At 38.2% G+C, this 19,470-nt stretch overlaps 1 protein-coding gene across 1 annotated transcript in view; it reads right to left on the bottom strand.

The window, feature by feature from the left end:
- Positions 1-18,820, bottom strand: part of LOC124110750 (protein TSSC4-like) — a 44,713-nt gene extending 25,893 nt beyond the window's left edge. The window contains exon 1 of the mRNA XM_046470126.2: positions 18,291-18,820. Within this exon, the coding sequence (XP_046326082.1) occupies positions 18,291-18,555 (265 nt within the window). The 5' untranslated portion in view covers positions 18,556-18,820. The remainder of the gene's footprint in view (positions 1-18,290) is intronic.
- Between the last annotated feature and the right edge of the window lie 650 nt (positions 18,821-19,470).

Genomic DNA, 19,470 nt, shown 5'->3' with positions numbered 1-19,470 from the left:
CGCCCTATGTGGTGTAACGTATTACCCACGGTGGACCAATATAAATGCTGCGAGATATAATAATTGGTTTTTAATAGGTGAATTAGGTATTGATCACACCCACATTGCTATACCTGATGGGTATTACAGCGTATGCTCACTCAATGATGAAATGTTTAAGCCTTATGGAATTAGTCCTACAACTCTACTAAGAGCTATTCCAGTCAAAGATGAAAAATATAATAGCGGTAGGACTGAATCTTTCTCATCATTACAATATAAACAAGAGTCATCCGAAGATGACATATCCCCCCGACGTGGCATGTCGGTAAACTGTGTGTACCTTCAAAAGTATTTAGATTGGCAAGGAAATCTTTTTCTGATGATCTCATGAAATTGTAATAACAATAACTTCGCAGATTCGCATATGAATAGCTCTGTATTAGCCTCAAGACACAAAGGCATAAAGAGAATGTACTAGGTTATGTAGCTCACATCATATGTAGTATATGATATCGGTAAATAGTACACCTTAGAATTATATGTCAGGGGCTACAAATTAAAAAGATTAAAATCTATAAATAACAAACTGCGCTACAAGTGAACATGACTGATATGTGCATAAAGTTTGGTGAATCTCTGTCGCATGGTTTAGAAGATATGCTCCAGACAAGGACATTACCCTAAGTTCATCAATTTTCAATTTAAATTGAAAAAAGAAAAAAAAAGAAAAAATATGTTAATAGCAAAGGCACCACTACATAACCTGCTTGATAGGTGTAAAAACTTTTGAGAAGCTAGGTTGTACGGTTTAGGAAATATGCTCCAGACAAGCGCAGTACCCTCAAATTTCCTAAGTTCATCATATTTCCATGTAAACGACAAAAATATAAAATTCTAAAAATCTCTAAATAGCAAAAGACTCTACTACTGAGCCTGATTGGTAGGTGTACCAAGTTTTGTGAAGCTAGGTTGTACGGTTCAGGAAATATGCTCCGGACAAGAGGACTACCCTCAAATTTCCTAAGTTCATCATATTTCCATGGAAACGACAAAAATAAAAAATTCTAAAAATCTCTAAATAGGAAAAGGCAATACAACTGAGCCTGATTGGTAAGTGTACCAAGTTTTGTGAAGCTAGGTTGTACGGTTCAGGAAATATGTTCCGGACAAAAGCACTACCCTCAAATTTCCTAAGTTAATCATATTTCCATCGAAACGACAAAAATAAAAAATTCTAAAAATCTCTAAATAGCAAAAGGCACTACTACTGAGCCTGATTGGTAAGTGTACCAAGTTTTGTGAAGCTCGGTTGTACGGTTTAGGAAATATGCTCCGGACAAACAATGATTACAGACGGACGGACAGACAGACGGACATACTGATGGCTATATCCCCCCGTCATTATATGTCGGGGGGATAAAAATTAAAGCGGGGTATTATTTTAGACCTCAAAATTTCTGTATTAGATTTAAAACATCAACCTATACGTATAGGATACTTGAGTGTAACACTCCATATTATAAATAATGGTTGATTCTTCAAGCCCTGGAACACTCAGACAATGTAATACATGCGCTTTCCGATCTCGGAGACACAGAAGGATTCGGTAAACCCGGTACCGATGGCAAGTTATACGCTTTACACTTACAAGATAATGTATACAAGCGGAAAGAAGTTGCATTCCCAGTTAATCTAGGAGATTTAAGTGATGTCGACGTTAGTAGACTCAATAAAAACACTTCATACAATCTTACTCGCAACGATGATAATAAATGGACTACGATGGAAGCAAAAATTGAGTGGCTACTGAATATCGTCATTACCCCACAATATGTGATGATGGGTAAGGCACATAATCTAACTAAGATAATAAATAGTGGGATCGTACTCGGGGCTTATATCCCATCAAAACGAAAAAGTGTGTTAGTCACTCCGCTGCCAGAAAACCCAGGTCATATGTTATTGAGTCGTCCGGCAGTAAAAAACGTTAGTTTAAATTTGGTTACTGAATTCAATGATATAAAACAGAACTTAAGTGCAATACATAACCCTCTACACTTATTATTGAAGTCTTGTTTGGGGATATACCAGTAGATGCCTTCGAGATATTACCAGGTCTATCAATTAAATGGCTCAAGCAACATGAGCATCGACGTTGTAGTAAAATTTATATGGCAGCATCACCCATTTCAACCCTTGAGGGGGTCCAAATTATTAAAAGTGATAGCATTTCTCTTACTAAGATATTTATGCTGTATAATATACATTTAATAAGGCTGATGTATACTCTCAAAACATTGAAGCAAGACCAATTAAAGACTATTATATGATATAATAATATACATTATGGGTTTATATCCGATGCTCGATGAAAAGATGGATACTGTTGATGGATTTCGATTACATCAAATAAGCGACATAAAACATTGAATAGAGAAGGAGAGGGAGTTGAGACTTGGATTGTATAAAAAGTATCGCAGAGCCGTGAATGCTCTCGATGGAGTTGACACTGCGCTTGTAAAGGCTGGCATGGGACTCGGTGTAGCCGGTGTTGGTTTATTATCAACTATAATCGCCGCGCCTATCGTACTTGGCATGGAAATAGCTGCCGGAGTCTCAGGACTGGCGGGAATAGCGATAAAATTCATTTCTCGTAGGTTGCAAAAGAAAGCATTAAAACATGATAATATTAGGATACTCGCCGAAGCAAAGTTGAACAGCATTGATTGAGGACAATATTTCAACAGCAATGGCTGATTGTAAGATATCCGAGGAGGAGTTTCGTTTAGTGCTGTCAGAACTCACCAAATACAACGTAATGAAGCAGAAGATTCGATCAAATTCTCATAAGACAAGTGGTATTGGCGAAGACAATAAAAAAAAAGTTCATAGAACATGGGAGACAACAAGCGCGTCAATTATTCTGTGCCAAAACCAAAGAACTGGTTGGAGATTAAAATTAGATTGCTTCCTATCGTTGGATCACATTTAAACGAATGCTTACATAGGTATAATAATGGAGAATTACAAACCAACAAAGGAAGAACTCGAAAAAGCTATCGAAGCATTTAAGCTCAGGGAAAAAAATTATCAAATGGAGAGAATTACCTAAGGTATATATTATATCAGAGATGTCAAACCAACCAAATACGGTCATCAATTGTTTCTTTCCAATTACCAAGAAGAGTATATAGTCTGGTCTCCTAGTAAAATGAACGAAGAACTTAATAAAAATGTTGAATATCACTTTGTTAAAAATAATGGTATGCGTATGAGTAAAAATAATAGAGAATATTTTCATTACAATTTAGTTTAGTCTCATCATCGTTTTTGTACTAAAAATTCCCTCTGTGGTATCATTGACTGGCTCCAGGTGGTGGTGAGCTAGAGTCAATTTGATTTAATCTCATGACTATTGTTGAATCGCATCAGAGTTTATGCATAAAAGATTCCCTCTGTAGTAGCGGTATAGGTATATAAATCTGGCTCCAGTGGAAGTGAGCCAGAATCACCATTACCTATACTACTTCTGCACTGAATTGAAACCCTTGTCATAACACAAATATTCAATCATACTCAAAAGGCATAATTTTCCACACACGCCAACCCTTGGCAAGTTACATTTATACAAAAAAAGATGAATCAATCTTTTCTATATTACGTCACTCTATAGACATAATTTAATCAGGGAACATTAGGACTGGTAATCTAGGCCTACCTTTACAATACAGTACCACAAACTTTTCAAACACGTGACAATACCCTATGACGTAATTTGTAGTATTTTCTATCAAGTCACACCGGCGAAACAATGCCCTGTGACATCAGGGGTCACCGAGTGTGCATAAGCTCCTCCCAGTGATCTATCATCTCTACATGCAATGTCTTTGAATAAGCCCAGCGGCTTTGAGAGTTTTGAATATTTGTTTACTAAATATAGCCTGCGGCAGCGCATTTTATAGCAAGCGCTAGTTTACGAAATCTCTTTTATTTTGTATACATTTTTTATTTCGTTTTTCTCGTAATTCAAGTGGCTAAAATGGTCATAAATGGGAACTAATATACATATGTTATTTTTTCGGTTCTTTAATTATCATTATTATGCACCAGAATGCAGTTTATTAGAGATATTATATTGGTGCTGAACACATCCAAGGGTAGGTTACCCCAAACTCTAATCTTAGCCCTTGGATCCCCTTTACGATCAATCACCCCTTTTCGATCATTAGGGTAAGGTACCCGTTTAGTGGCTATAAGATGATCTGAACTCTATCCTTAGCCCTTGGATCCCCATTACGATCAATCCTGCGTTTTTTGATAACATTGCTTCCATGATGCATGTTACATTACACTTGCATACAGGTATAGGGGTGGTCTCAAAAACAAAACTGGGGCTTAAAAGGATTTAGACAGCTTTGATACAGGGTGATTAGGCGTATAGTGTACAAGTTTTATGAGCAGAAGGTAACCCTGACTTGTAGTAAAATTTGGGAGGAATTAAAGATACAATTAATGTTTCCCGGACTGCACTATTGCTCTCCAAGAGATGGGATTTCGTAACACTGCACGTGGCGATGACCGAGCACTTTTCAGGGGAAAATATTCCATCCTGTCTATGAGGTCACATTATCTCCGAACCATTCATAACTATCACAGTCAGGGCGTCCAGATAATTTACCTTGGTGAATCATTCCACTGACTTAATGTGGCTATTGGCAGATGGACAAAAAGCACCCATGGTACCATCAGGTAAAGGTAATCGTGTCATTGTTTTGCACGCTGCAAACCCATGATATGGGACTTATTGATGGATGTTTTCGAGGCGAAAAAGAAAACTGGTGATTTTCATAAGGAAATCATAGGAGGTGATGTGTTCATAGACTGGTTGGAACTTGAGCTATTGCCCATTTTAAACAATGTTAGTGTCATTGTCATGGATAACGCCAGTTAATATAACGTCCAGGAATCAGATACTGTCGTCCAAAGCATGAGTAGTCTGAAGGCGACCATGCAGGAATATATGACATTGATCGACTTCAGACCATATGAAACGAAAGTTCAACTCATAGAGAAAATTTGGCTGAATAAGAAACCAGTAAAGTACAAGACATATGTGCTGGCGGAACAACAAGGTTACGTTGTCTTACGTAATTACGTGATTTGATGCACTTCGCGATGTAAGACTAGTTTTATCACAATATAGATGTTGATTATCAATCAGATCGTCTTGACTGGGACCACTGTTTTGTTTGAAACAAATGCAAGTGATACGAGAGGTTGAATCTGATTGGTCAATAGGAGAGACATAGAAAGGACATACTCGTAATAGCCACTGGTGGCGCTACGATCGAGCCCAGGATTTCCAGCCTAGTTAGGCCAGTCAGTTAACTCTCTTGCCTCGGGAAGATGCCTCGGGACAGAGGTTAGGTTATTACCTCAGGTTATAGGCCATTTCATACATGCATGACAACACACGAATATTTTCAAAGTTTATCATCATTTTACCTGTAAAAGTACATTTTAAGGGTAATCACAGTGTCAGTTAGAACAGGCTAGATTAGGACAGGCTAGATTAGGGCAATTCGCGTTATTTTGATATATATGCTCTTTTTATAGTCCTATGACTATATATTAAATGAAGCCAGAAAAGCAGTTTTCCAGCAAATCCGACAGTACTTTAGGTAAATTTGCATTTTGTTTCACAGTGTGGACGTAGCTCAGTCGGTTAGCTGTCGGGCTAACAATCCTAAGGTTGCGAGTTTGCGTTTGACGGATTCTCAGAAAAACTGGTTGCTTGTCTTTGAGACATGTGACCTACGGCAGAGATCGACCCCACGAGAAGTTGTGGTACTGTATTCTAAAGGTGCTCCGTAATCTACCTGGCATCTGAAAAACTGCTCTTCCTGCATCGCTGTTGGGGAGCCTGTCTTGCAGCAACTGCAGTCAGTTGAATGGGAACAACAAAAGTTGGCGATCAGAATTGAACAATACTTCATTACGACTGCAGTATTACCCAACAAGCAGCTATATCGGAACAAACTGTCGTCAAGGTTTGAACCTGGGATATACATATGTGATGTGTCCTATGTTACTTGATAAATTGTAAATATTGTAAATTCATATTATTGTTATTAATTACACGAACATAACATTCATATTCAATAAGCTATTGTATTATATCATCATTGTGAAACTATTTTATATTTCACTGTAAATACATTAATTTGTCATTGTAATATTTATTGTTTGGGTATGGCCTTCTCCAGATTTCGTTCTGTGTATGAATTCGTCATCATGACTTAACAATTCATTAACATTTTAGTTGATTGATAAGTTCATTTTTCTTATGTATTTACCTCATTTATCGCTCAGTTCTTACCTTAATTTACTGTTCAGTTTTCTGTAGAATGTTTCCCGGTTTGTAGCAAGCCGCCATTTTACGTCAGAGCCAAAGTTGACTTTTAGTTTCGTATCTCGCATTTCGGTTATTCAGTAGCTTCAACCCAATTTATTATCATCTAAATATTGGTTTTAATTATTCTTTTAGAGACTTAGTTCAATTAGGCTTTTATTGCTTTATGCTTTGCTATATTTATTGTACCTTGTTTTGAATGAGTTTGAATGAATGCGCCGGAGTTTGTGACAGTTGTAATGAGTTGAAGATTTGTTTTTCATCACGAACAGACGTTGATTTTACGGCCCTTCAATTTAGGTACGTTTATAGTCCTTTCCAATAAGTTCTTATCTCCCCTTTCGTGTATTATCTCCCTTTATCAAGGCCAGTTCAAGCTCCTTCCCAGCGTGTGACACCTTTGTTACACTCTCAGTAACATAGTATAGAGAGCTCTGCGAATGGGCTATCGCTGTGAGGAGCTTGAGGCCACTTCCGGAGATGTTTTTGGTTCAAAATGGCGTCCAGAGAAGAGCATATAAACGGGAGAGCACAAAACGTAAATTTGAATTTTGACAAGTTAAATGTGCGTGAACTCAAGACCTGCTTATGGAATCATGGAGAATACCTTTCTAGGAAGAAGTCGGATTTTATTTTGCGCGCCAAAGGTGTAAGTGATATTGGCAAACGATCTATTGAAGATGTATAAACAACCGACCTGGTCAATGTGAGACAAAGACGATTTGAGAAGTTTCTGTCACCTCTCGACGAGCTTTTACCAGACCCATTACTCCAGAAACATGGCTGGGATAGCAATGTTGAACTTGTACCATCATTTAGTTCAAGTGATTTTTATAATCATTTAGTTTTGAGCAAACAGCGGACACCAAACAACGCTAAACGTCAGTTGAAAGCTATGGTTTTCTATGAAGATAGACACTTCCAAACAATGTGTATAAGAACTTGTCACTAAAGACTACTAGCTCAACAAAATGTAGGGCTCTCTGGGTCAATTAAAATGGGATCATTTTCAAAATAAGGAAAACACAACCTTTTAAAGCCTTAAAAGTTTAAATCAATTATAACATCATTAATATGTAAGTTTTACAAATCTGAATTATTTATCCTGGACAGGATCAGTTAATTGTTTCACATAATGATGTAAACAGGCTTCTGTCTTTTCCATATTCTAGTCACATTTCATGTTTGTGAAATGAACACTGTTATGAAAGATGAAGAACGGTCTTATGAGATAAAAAGTTTCAATACCTGTCTAAAAACTTACGTTTGTTCACCTTTTCTATCACCTAGTATTATCGTTTAGTTATGGACAGTTGTAGAATTCAGTCCCCAGGTGTGCCATACCAGAAGATTTTATTTCAAAAATAAGTCGTCGAATCCATGCTATCTTTAGTGATTTATTCGCTGGAAACCTATGCAATGTCACCACTCGTCCATCTACCCCCTCCCCTCTATTTGAGCAGACAGTGCAATAATGCCGTTGTTTCGTTCATTTTCCAAAACCTCTCTGGAAGTGAACGTCAAGAGCATGATAGGGCCGTTTTATCTCTGTTTTCGAAAGCGTTCGCAAGGGGGGATAATAAATCAGGGGGTGATAAGAACTTATTGGAAAGGACTATAGCTTTAAATTTGGCCAAGTCTTAATTTATTTCCATCTATTGTCTTGAAATAACTATTGTTCATAATAATATATATCTATTTCACATTAATTCAATAAATATAATTATTTATTGACTTTAATCACTTATTGGTTTTATATTTGTGAAATGTATTTAATTAACTGTGAGTGTTGGGGTAATTGAGAAAACATTCCCAAGCATTCCCCTGAGACCATCACAATATGGTATCATCTGGGAAATCTATTCTTTTATTGTTTCAAGGAATTCATGCTTGTATAAATACTTAAATATCTTCTGCATATCAGTGTACAGTATGTAAATTGTACAAATGTGTTCATCATGTTCATATATCATCTGATCACCCTGTTTATCGGGATTACTCGCGCTATAACGAAGGGTGTGGCATCACACAGACATTGTTAATACTCAGATGATGGCTTCTTTTTATGATAAAGTTGTCTTTTAGGAGTGTGTGATATTTTACAATTTTCTTGTAATTAGCAAGAAAACTATGAATGTTTCTTCAAGGGACAGCATGTCAACGGTTTTGTGTTTTGAAATCATGCCGTACTGAGAGCTAGCGATATTCACTTTGATGTTGTAAAGCTGTATATTTTGTCATGCACCTCACTGTCTCAGTTGTAAAAGTATGTCTACATAACTATACAAAATAATATGTCACGCGCACCAAAATGTTAGCATCAGGCCAATCGGTTCATGTTTCAGAATAAGTGTGGTTTTTTTTAATACAAACAAGAGGAAAGTCCAGTCACATTATAAGCCTATGCACACGTTGTGGTCACTGGAGCAGAAACAGAATAATCCGAGCTGAGTCGAGTAAGCTCGGAGGTTATTGGCTATAGTTTAAAAACAAAGCCTCAGAATAGTTCCTGTCCCTAAAAATGCTGAAAACCCAGAACTCAGGGATAGATCTAGTCTTGTTTTGGTAATTTTAGTTTTCATGTCATGTTTTATCTTTTGATAAATTTGCTTAATTCAAACATTGTATTTTAGAACACAATACTTCTTATGAAGGTCAATCACTGCATCGTCTGCTCCAGACTCGGTTATTTACCAATATTAATTTATTAACAGTTTATCATGTCACTTAACAAAAATGTATTAGCCCAATAATTTGTTTGTTTTGCTTTATGACGGCGGTCTGTAAGTATTTAAAGGGGCACTGATCTAAAGCAATTCACCAGGACTGGTTGTTGCCTTTGTTATTGTTTTTTCCCTGTGAGTACCCGGATGATACGCAACGCAACTAAGCGTGACCAGAGACTGGGCTACCGTCTGCAAGGACAGCTAAATAAACTTGGAGGCAATATTTGTTTTACGCATTTTTGAACACTGATTGGTTAACTGTGATCTATAAAGATTTCGACAAAGGGCGCATGTTAATTAATTTCTTCAGCCTAAACAAACAGACAAAAAGAACGTCGAAGCTCATCGGATGTCGTCATTTGGAAATACCCATGATGGTTTTAGTTTAATAATAAAAAAGAGTATCCATGCAGTGAAAGCATTTACGGATTTCGGATTGCGTCGATAATACGATTACTACTCCCTTGTTGTCATCCACATTTCTGGTATAACCCTACACTTGTGTATTTGTCGTCATTCACTTGATGCTCAGTTAATGAATTTATTACAGGTACAGTTAGTGGTAGCACCACTTAGATTACCTGAAAAAGGTTCCCATTTGGCATTTATTTTATCTAAATCCAGGTTTGAAGTGAGGTGAAATGTGTGTTATGTAATATACACGTGGCAGCCCTGCAAGAGATGTAACAACGCGTGTCGGTCCGACGTTGATTAATGAATAATTTGCACACTCGTATATGCAAGAGGCCGACGTATGGTTCCTCAGTAGGTAGTGACAACTTGGAGACGATGGCTTGCGGTATATACAGTTTTACTTTATACATGTAGATACATACATACAAAAGACACTATGTGCCAGGTCAGCACATAGTGGTTGTGGTTGTTGTCTAGGTGCCCCGGAGCATCCAGCCTAACCCTAGCTAGGCTAAGACCTTTCTTTCTCTTTTTTCAATCTCTCTGGACCAAGGCTTATATAGCCAAGGTCACCTGACATTTAGTAAGTAGTATATAAATATAAACAGTAATTCATCAGTGACATACTTGCAAATCTTGTTGATGTACACAAAAATGGGGATTTACAATTAGCATCTTATAAATAACAGCAATTAAGTGTTTCAAGGCATATAGATGTCATGGCTCCAGGGTAATGAGCCTTTGCAATTAAATGTTCTTCAGACAATGGGTGTCGTAAATCAGTCGCTATGACAACTTATCATGATATAACATTTATACTAAGTTATCCTATAATAATTAGATCCACATCAAGTGCTTTTATGAGTTATCATGGTGTAATATTTATACATCATTTCATATAATTATAGTTTAGCAAGTAATACTTATCATCAGGTAAAATGCACATATAAAATATCAGTAGTTTCAGTTTCAGCTTTTTAGATAGATGCTAGCCTAAGGTAATGGGAGCGCATCTCCTAGACATACTATTCAATAAGACAAGAGTTATGTCTACATAGTTTAATAGATTTGAAGCTTTTAGATAAATGCTAGCCTAAGGAATCAAGATCCCCATCTCCCAGACAAAAGATATGTCTACATAGTCTTATAGATTACCTTGAACTATTTTATTTAAGTAAATCTGTCATCACCTATATTAGAATAACATTCAGCAATTACTTCAATTTAGACTCATTAAGGATTAGCCCCAATACAAGCTCGTCTATAGTGACACCATAATCTCTTTCAAAGCACCCAGTAAATATGTCAACAAGATTAGTGCCAGTCCAACAGGATTAACAGGATTACCTATCCCCCTCTGTCTCTGTCATTAACCATAAGGCACAGCCCATCGTGTATCAACCAATCATATTCTTTTTTATTGTTCTAATTTTTGTTAAATACATACAAAAGCAAAATGTTAAAGGGGCACTGATCTAACGCAATTCCCCGGGACTGGTTGTTGGCTTTGTTATTGTTTTTTCCCAGTGAGTACCCGGATGTATAGCAGAAATCTAGACTAGTTCGCGACCTCTGCTGCGCCATTCGTAAGCGCATTAGTCACTTTTATGGGTAGTAATAAGGGCGTATGGTCACACTGATCAACAAAATGAAATACAGTTTTCGAGATAATAAGGAAATGTAGGTATCTTTGTGGGTAGCATCGGTAATGGTGACGAAGTTTTGATAAGTCACTTGCTTGGTAATTTTGTTATTTTCGTTTACACTATTTTTACTTGCAACATAAAGTAAATATTTCACCTGAGCATTCAGTTATTTTACAAATTGACAGATTGACAAATTCCAAACATTTTGATGTTTAATGTCATCACCAAGAGACTGAAAATGTTACGTTGAAAAGTACATTTCTATGTTGTTTGTCTTCTAATCCTACATAATAATCTGTTGTGATGTTTGTAGGCCCTTTTGATAGTCTTAATCAATCTGGACAGATTTTTTTAGTCAAAATGACTGACTGACTGACTGACTGATATAGAAGATTTAACGTGCGCTTTCCGACTGTAGCGTATTTCGCACACGGCCCTGGCCGGACCTTTTAGTGTATTCCGAAAAGGGTGAAAGTGGTGTGTGCAACCCAAGAGGGGGCTTTTAGGGGTTGCTTGTATTGAATTTTTGGAATTTTTAAATTTGGAATAAAGGACTGAAATATTTACACATTTTATATATTGCCTGAGAGAATCACATTTTACAAATTGACGGTAATATATACACGCTTACAAAGGAAAAGACCTGTGAAAACAACGTCTATCGCGCATTGAAGAATTTCCCAACCAAGACGTAGAGAAACAAGAACGAATTATCTGTTCAAATGAAGGAAAACAAAATGCAAATACCATAATTACAACCTACCAAATTTATGTGTATAAATTTTAGGCAGCTTCCTTGTTCGAGGAATGTATCTGTGAATATCCACACAAAGGAACAATATCCCACTCGTCTGCAGCTGTACAAAGAAACTTATTCAATGTCACGTGCCTCTGTAACAATCAAATATTTTAAGAGATATATATCGTTTCGGGATATTATAACCCGTGTTCGTTTCTCAACTGATCACAGTGTTTCCGGTCATATTTTTATCTGCCGGACAGATGAGCCGGCAATGTACCAAAATACCGGTCATTTGTGATTTTTGTCAGTCATTAATAAATTCAATAAAATACAACATAAAACATATTAAAGTTTGCGTTTCTTTCTACGAAAGATCTTCGTAGCTTGTTTGACAGTATTGTTGACGTCTGCGTGTAGATTCAACAGCATCAGGTTGTTTATCCGTTGTTGGGAAAGACGATTGCGACTGGCAGAGTGTATCCTGTTTTGCAAACTGAATCCACGTTCAGCATCAACGCTGCTAACTGGGATAGCAAGTGCTATCGAGCACGGAGTGGAAAAGTCGGGATAAATATCTGAAAGTTCAGAAATCACTGTCTTGCAACTTTGTTCGAACGAGTCGGCTCCAATGTTGTTGACCGCCATCTTGAAGGGTGTGAAATCCTGCTGCGCCCGGATGCGATTGATGACGTCATTTTCAGCTGGACCAATCGGGAGGCAGAATTTGTCCAGTAATTTCTCGAGGGATTCCCTTCCGTGAGCTGTCAGTTCCTCTTGCGTTTGGGGAAATCGGCTTGGGTTGAGCACTTTGTCCAGACAAGTAACGATATCAAGCGAGTCATCCGGAAATCTTTTTTTCACAAACGCACCGATAGATCGCGGGTCCCCATATGTGACCTGAATTCCACGAAATTCCCCGTTGTTGAAATTATCCAAGAAATGCTGTTCATTTTCACCTGCTGTGTTTTCTAGACTGGCAAGGGAGTCAATCGTAGAATTCACAATTGGCATAATCATGCCCAAGTTGATATTCTCTCTCTGAAAAAGAGTAACAATTTTGTCCATCACATGGAGCACGTCAGTCATCATGTAAGTAAGTCGGATAAAGGAGTACGTTCGAATTTTCTTCTGAATATTCGTGGCAACAGCGTTGTTTCGCTCGGCAGATTCCTCTTCAATTTCGAGAACAAGAGCTGGCCAGTTAGATTTCACTGCTTTGACCGCCTGTCCCACGGAAAGCCAACGAACACTGCATGGTTGTTTTAAACTTGAAAAGTCAGAATCTTCAAGGACCTCTGAAAGTTCTCGCAATCTGTTGTATCGCGTTGCTGAATATTCAAACAGTTTGTAGATATCATTCAATGTCCTTCTACAGTCCGCTACGACCTTTGAAATCTTCGCTGCATCGGCTGAAGCAAGTGCGACACGATGGGCTATGCAATGGACGTGCACAAGATATGAATTATGATCCTGCAACCTCTTCCCAACTCCTGAGTGTTTCCCGGTCATAACAGACGCACCATCCGATCCTAGACCGACCACTTTTTCCAAAGGAATGTTCCATTGAGGCAAAATTTCAAGAATTTTTTCCATGATACATTCGGCTGTACCACTATGAACTGAAAAATTTCCTAAAAACACTGTTTCTGCCTTTCCGTCGTTAACGATTTTCACAAACAATATAAGTTTTTTTTCAACCGTGATATTTACAGTCTCATCGATAATGAGTCCAATAAACTTGCTTTTTTCAAGTTTAGATTTTAAATGTTCTTTAGTACTCTCAACAAGTGCATTCTCCATCGCATCTATCGAGTCTGAATGAGTGTACGTTTCTCCCTGTAAATGTTCACATCCGTTCCGCAGCTGCAGTTCGATTAGTTTAGAAAACTTGGAGGTAGCAATATTTTCTTGAGACATGAATAAAACTGTGTTTAACATTGCTGTTAATTTCTCGTCAGATTTGTCTGCTGCCACCTCCATATGCGCTGCCATTGCATTTTTGTGATACATCGTTGTAACGGCCTGATGATGAGAGGTGCTGTCTCTATGATCTTTCAAAGCAGATTTCTTGAGATTAATACAACCTTTAGTGAAACCGTTAGATTTTTTTGCTGCCTCGCAGATTCGGCAAAATATTATGATTTTGTCGCCCTCCTCCTCAAAACGAAGCCACTTGAATTCATTCGACCACTCTGCATTAAACTTTCGCAGTACAGATTTCGTTTTCTTTTTCAAGTCTGGTTCGCTAGGCATTGTGTCCGAAGATTTCGAGGTCGAGGGAGTGTTTGATTCAATACATTCGCTCGCGTCAGCCGCATGTTTCCGTTTCAGATTAGCACTAGACGTCTCCACCCCAAAGAAAGTGGAAAGATTCGTCTGCTTCGCCTTCGGCATGTTTAATCTCGTGCCACGAGGCGTCAGAGATCACGTGATTACCAACGTCATCTATCAAGACAATATTATCCAATCAAAGCGAAGCACGTTAATTGGTGCGGGATAGTCATGCTATTAATAGATGGGGGGTTCCCAGGAATGCGAGACAGACGCTTGCGTTTCTGTGTTTGATGAATAAAGCCTATCAATTTATATGAGGCAAGTAACTGTTGACATGATCATATCTTAAAACAAACAATGTTTTATCGGACATGGTAGCCGACAATGTTCATATTTATCGGCTTGTTGATATTTTTATCGGTAAAAAGCCGGCAATTACCGGAGAACGGAAACACTGTGATCACTTGGATTGTTTCAGGTGTTTCACATAGGTGTCAAGTCTCAAGGGTCGGCTTAGAAAGCCCATGTGACAACTATTTTCATAACGTCCACGGTTCCTAAAACATCCATTGAGTGATAGATAACAATGATCAATCAATCAACGTATTATCAGTTAACCCTTTGAACAAAGTATGTTGTTTTTACATGGGCACTTCACGCCATGATATGAGTGTATTCCCTTTGTTTTAGTAAACCTAGACATGTAAACACTCACTTTTGACATATCCACTGTGCAAGATAACAGTGATTAATCAATCAACGTATTTTCTGTTAATCCTTTGATGACTAGGAACAATCCGTTGATATACAAAAAAAAGTAAATCAACTGATCATTCATCTCTTGCTGGGCTGCCACGTGCATATTACATAACACATATTTCACCTCACTTCAAACCTGGATTTAGATTGAATAATTACCCCAGACACAATAAATGCCAAATGGGAACCTTTGTCAGGTAATCTAAGTGATGCTACCACTAATTGTACCTGTAATAAATTCATTAACTGAGCATCAAGTGAATGACGACAAATACACAAGTGTAGGGGTTATACGAGAAAACGTGGATGACAAGGGAGTAGTAATCGGATTATCGACGCAATCCGAAATCCGAAAATGCTTTCACTGCATGGATACTTTTTTTAGTATTAAACTATAACCATCTGGGGTATTTCCAAATGACGACATCCGATGAGCTCCACCGTTCTTTTTGTCTGTTTGTTTGGGCTGAAGAAATTAATTAACATGCGCCCTTTGTCGAAATCTTTATAGATCACAGTTAACCAATCAGTGTTTATGCAAAAATGCGTAAAACAAATATTGCCTCCAGCCTCCAAGTTTATTTAACTGTCCTTGCAGACGGTAGCCCAGTCTCTGGTCACGCTCAGTTGCGTTGCGTCACATCCGAGTACTCACGGGGGAAAAAACAATAACAAAGGCAACAACCAGTCCGGGGAATTGCGTTAGATCAGTGCCCCTTTAAGCAGAAGGGGTTTGTCGCTCTAACCAAGCAGATCTCTCTCCCACAGCCCAGAGGGTTGTACCGACTCTCTGTGGCACCCCAGCTATTTTCTAAGATATGGTAAATAGTCCATTGTTAATTATTCTTGTAAATAAAATTGTAATTAGTCTCCTGTGACTCCGGCTCGTTGCTGACTAATTCCCCCAAGAAAACCAGCACGCCAGTTGGAAGGTTTTGTTGATCCGAACAGAACCATAATAATTCCATAAATGATCAGTTGATTTACTTTTTTGGTAAATCAACAGATCGTTCCTAGTCATCAAAGGATTAACAGAAAATACAATGATTGATTAATCACTGTTATCTTGCAGGTTACATCCCATTAGTAAGACATCCCATTAGTGAGACACCCACTGTAAGACAGTGGAGTAGGTGGGATTAATTAAACAAACACAGCCAGTCTACCCACTTAACAATGGTCACAGCCCATGATTAGCAGATTAATTGATAAGAGTAGGCCAGTAATTCTGTTTGAATATTCTCAGGAAATAAATGAGTTAGGAGCTAGTAGGAGCTTACTCAAAAAATTGAGATGCATGTTTTGTTAAAACTTATTTATTACACATATAAATTCCCCCTAGTCTGTGAACATTTCATGCACAATCATGGCAGGTTTGCAGGAGGTTGAGTTCATTACCAGTCAAAGAGGTACTCTCCAGGTCCCCTGATTAACATGTGCAACCAGGTATGACATTGTTGTTTTAAGGTGTCTCACAACTGGGCTGTCTTACTAATGGGAGGAGACCATCTTGCACAGTGGATATGTCAAAAGTGAGTGTTTACATGTCTAGGTTTACTAAAACAAAGGAAATACACTCATATCATGGCGTGAAGTGCCGATGTAAAAACAATATACTTTGTTCAAAGGGTTAACTGATAATACGTTGATTGATTGCTCATTGTTATCTATCACTCAATGGATTTTTTAGGAACCATGGACGTTATGAAAATAGCTGTCACATGGGCTTTCTCAGCCGACCCTTGAGACATGACACCTATGTGAAACACCTGAAACAATCTAAGTGATCAGTTGAGAAACGAACACGGGTTATAATATCCCGAAACGATATATATCTTTTAAAATATTTGATTGTTACAGAGACATGTGACAAGTTTCTTTGTACAGCTGCAGACAAGTGGGATATTGTTCCTTTGTGTGGATATTCACGGATACATTTCTCGAACAAGGAAGCTGCCTAAAATTATACACATAAATTTGGTAGGTTGTAATTATGGTATTTGCATTTTGTTTTCCTTCATTTCTGTAGCATTGAAGCGATTCGATCTTGTTCCTCTACATCGGTTGGGAAATTCTTCAGTGCGCGATAGTCGTTGTTTTCACAAGCCTTTTCCTTTGTAAGTGTGTTTATATTACCGTCAATTTGTAAAATGTGAATCTCTCAGGCAATTTATAAAATGTGTAAGTATTTCAGTCATTTTGACTGAAAAATCTGTCCAAATTGACTAAAATTGATAAAGGTGATCAAAAGGACCTAAAAACATCACAACAGATTATTATGTAGGATTAGAAGCCAAACAACTTATAGAAATGTACTTTTCAACGTAACATTTTCAGTCTCTTGGTGATGACATTAAACATCAAAATGTTTGGAATTCGTTAAAATAATAATACAGAGGGAAATGTTTTTCAGTCAATTTGTAAAATAACTGAATATTTAGGGGTTTAATAAATTTGAAAATGTAACACATTTTGACAGTAAAAAAATATACACACTATAAAAAGCAATGCTCAGGTGAAATATTTACTTTGTGTTGCAAGTAAAAATAGTGTAAACGAAAATAACAAAATTACCAAGCAAGTGACTAATCAAAACTTCGTCACCATTACCGATGCTACCCACAAAGATACCTACATTTCCTTATTATCTCGAAAACTGTATTTCACTTTGTTGATCAATGTGACCATACGTCCATATTACTTCCCATAAAGGTGACTAATGTGCTTACGAATGGCGCAGCAGAGGTCGCGAACTAGTCTAGATTTCTGCTATACATCCGGGTACTCACTGGGAAAAAACAATAACAAAGGCGACAACCAGTCCCGGGGATTTGCTTTGGATCAGTGCCCCTTTAATTCTGGACCAGACAATCATGTGATTGACATCATGAGCATCGATCCATGCAACTGGGATACAATGATATGCATCAACCAAGTGAGTGAGCCTAACCACTGGATCCCGTTAGTCGCTCCTTACGACAAGCATAGCCACCATTTACGGTACGTATGGGTTGCTGAAGACCTATTCTACCCCGGATCTTCACGGGTGACCGTCATTACCCCAAAAAGATTATTAAGATGGCCAATAAGATTATTCAGTTGAATAATGAACAAAATCCTTGATAAGGTTGTATTTAAACGGAATACAGTGACACGAATACATGGGTTGCGCATACGTATGGTATGTTTTTTTTAAAATAAAAGCAAACAGCTGACGTGATATCTAAGCCGAAATACCACGAAAATAGGTGACGGTGCGGAATAGTAGGCTACTCTGACTCAGGCTATCGGTTAGAAATCTGTGACCACATCAATATTTTACTGACGAAACATACCTTTCGATGTTGGGGACGTGTAATAAAACGTTTTCACGTCCTTGCAGCGCACGTGTTCTCCCTGGCTTGGCACCTTAAGTTTCGGTACGAGGAACGACGGTAACTTCTCCTCACAGCGATAGTCCGCGGAGCTCTCTATACGATGCTGCGCTGGCACAAGCTCCTTCCCAGCGCGTGACACCTCCGTTACACTCTCGGTAACATCGCTGCCACCAGTGTGGGCGCGGCCATTACAAGAATCTTGAAATTTGCCCTCTAACCCCATATTAGTAACGTTTATACTTTCGTTTATGTCTTTGAGAATGCCATCATATTCGCTTCCGACGGATTCTAACAAAAGGTGGATGCTTGACTTTGAGACATGTGACCTACGGCAGAGACCGCCCTCGCGAGAAGTTAATTGTGGTATACTGTATATTCTAAGGGTGCTCCGAAATTCAAATTGACAAAGAAAGAAAGTAATTTATCAGCGGTAAGTGTATTCGGCGTCACGCCAGTCGTCACTTGTTTGTAAACATAACGGTCATTCGGTTGCGATTTCAACTCACAGTGGGGAGTTTTGACTGGTGGCAGCGATAGTACTGAGAGCTCCGGGAACGGACTATCGCTGTGAGTATAGAGAGCTCCGGGAACGGACTATCGCTGTGAGGAGCTTGGCGCTGGCGGTACTGTGTAGCGCCAGCGCAGCATACCCAGGGAACCAGTTTAGCGTTCGTTTATCGACAATAAGCTGGTTCCCGGCTCCCTATACGCGTCGTCGATTTGTGATATTAGAGAGGGGGCCCAGCTTATAATTATCGACTTTTATTAAGGGAGACAACTCATCACAACTGCCGAGCTGCTTCTTGCATGCCACAAATGAATAAAACGTGTAATTTATGTGTGGCTAGATGAAGAAAACAGTAATTCTCAGCCTTCTGATTTGTACATTAAAAGTATCAAATCGCAGCATCAGAATTATACTTTTCTGTCGACTGAATTAGGCCAAATTTAGTATTTGCTCAATAATAAAGCCACAATTTACAGAATTGTTTTGTTCTGTCAAGAAAATGACACTTAAATTTAGTCTTTAAGTTTTCCGTACTTCCTGGCCAATAAAATGTCTTATTATGTACCACGTGATCAGAACAGGGTTTTCCTTTGAGCTCATGGCGGATAGTATGGGGTCATCTTTATCCAC

This window comes from Haliotis rufescens, unplaced genomic scaffold (genome assembly GCF_023055435.1).
Source record: "Haliotis rufescens isolate VD_foot unplaced genomic scaffold, xgHalRufe1.0.p SCAF_6, whole genome shotgun sequence".
In the NCBI taxonomy this organism is placed as follows: Eukaryota; Metazoa; Mollusca; class Gastropoda; order Lepetellida; family Haliotidae; genus Haliotis; species Haliotis rufescens.
This window is presented reverse-complemented; position numbering and strand designations above follow the sequence as displayed.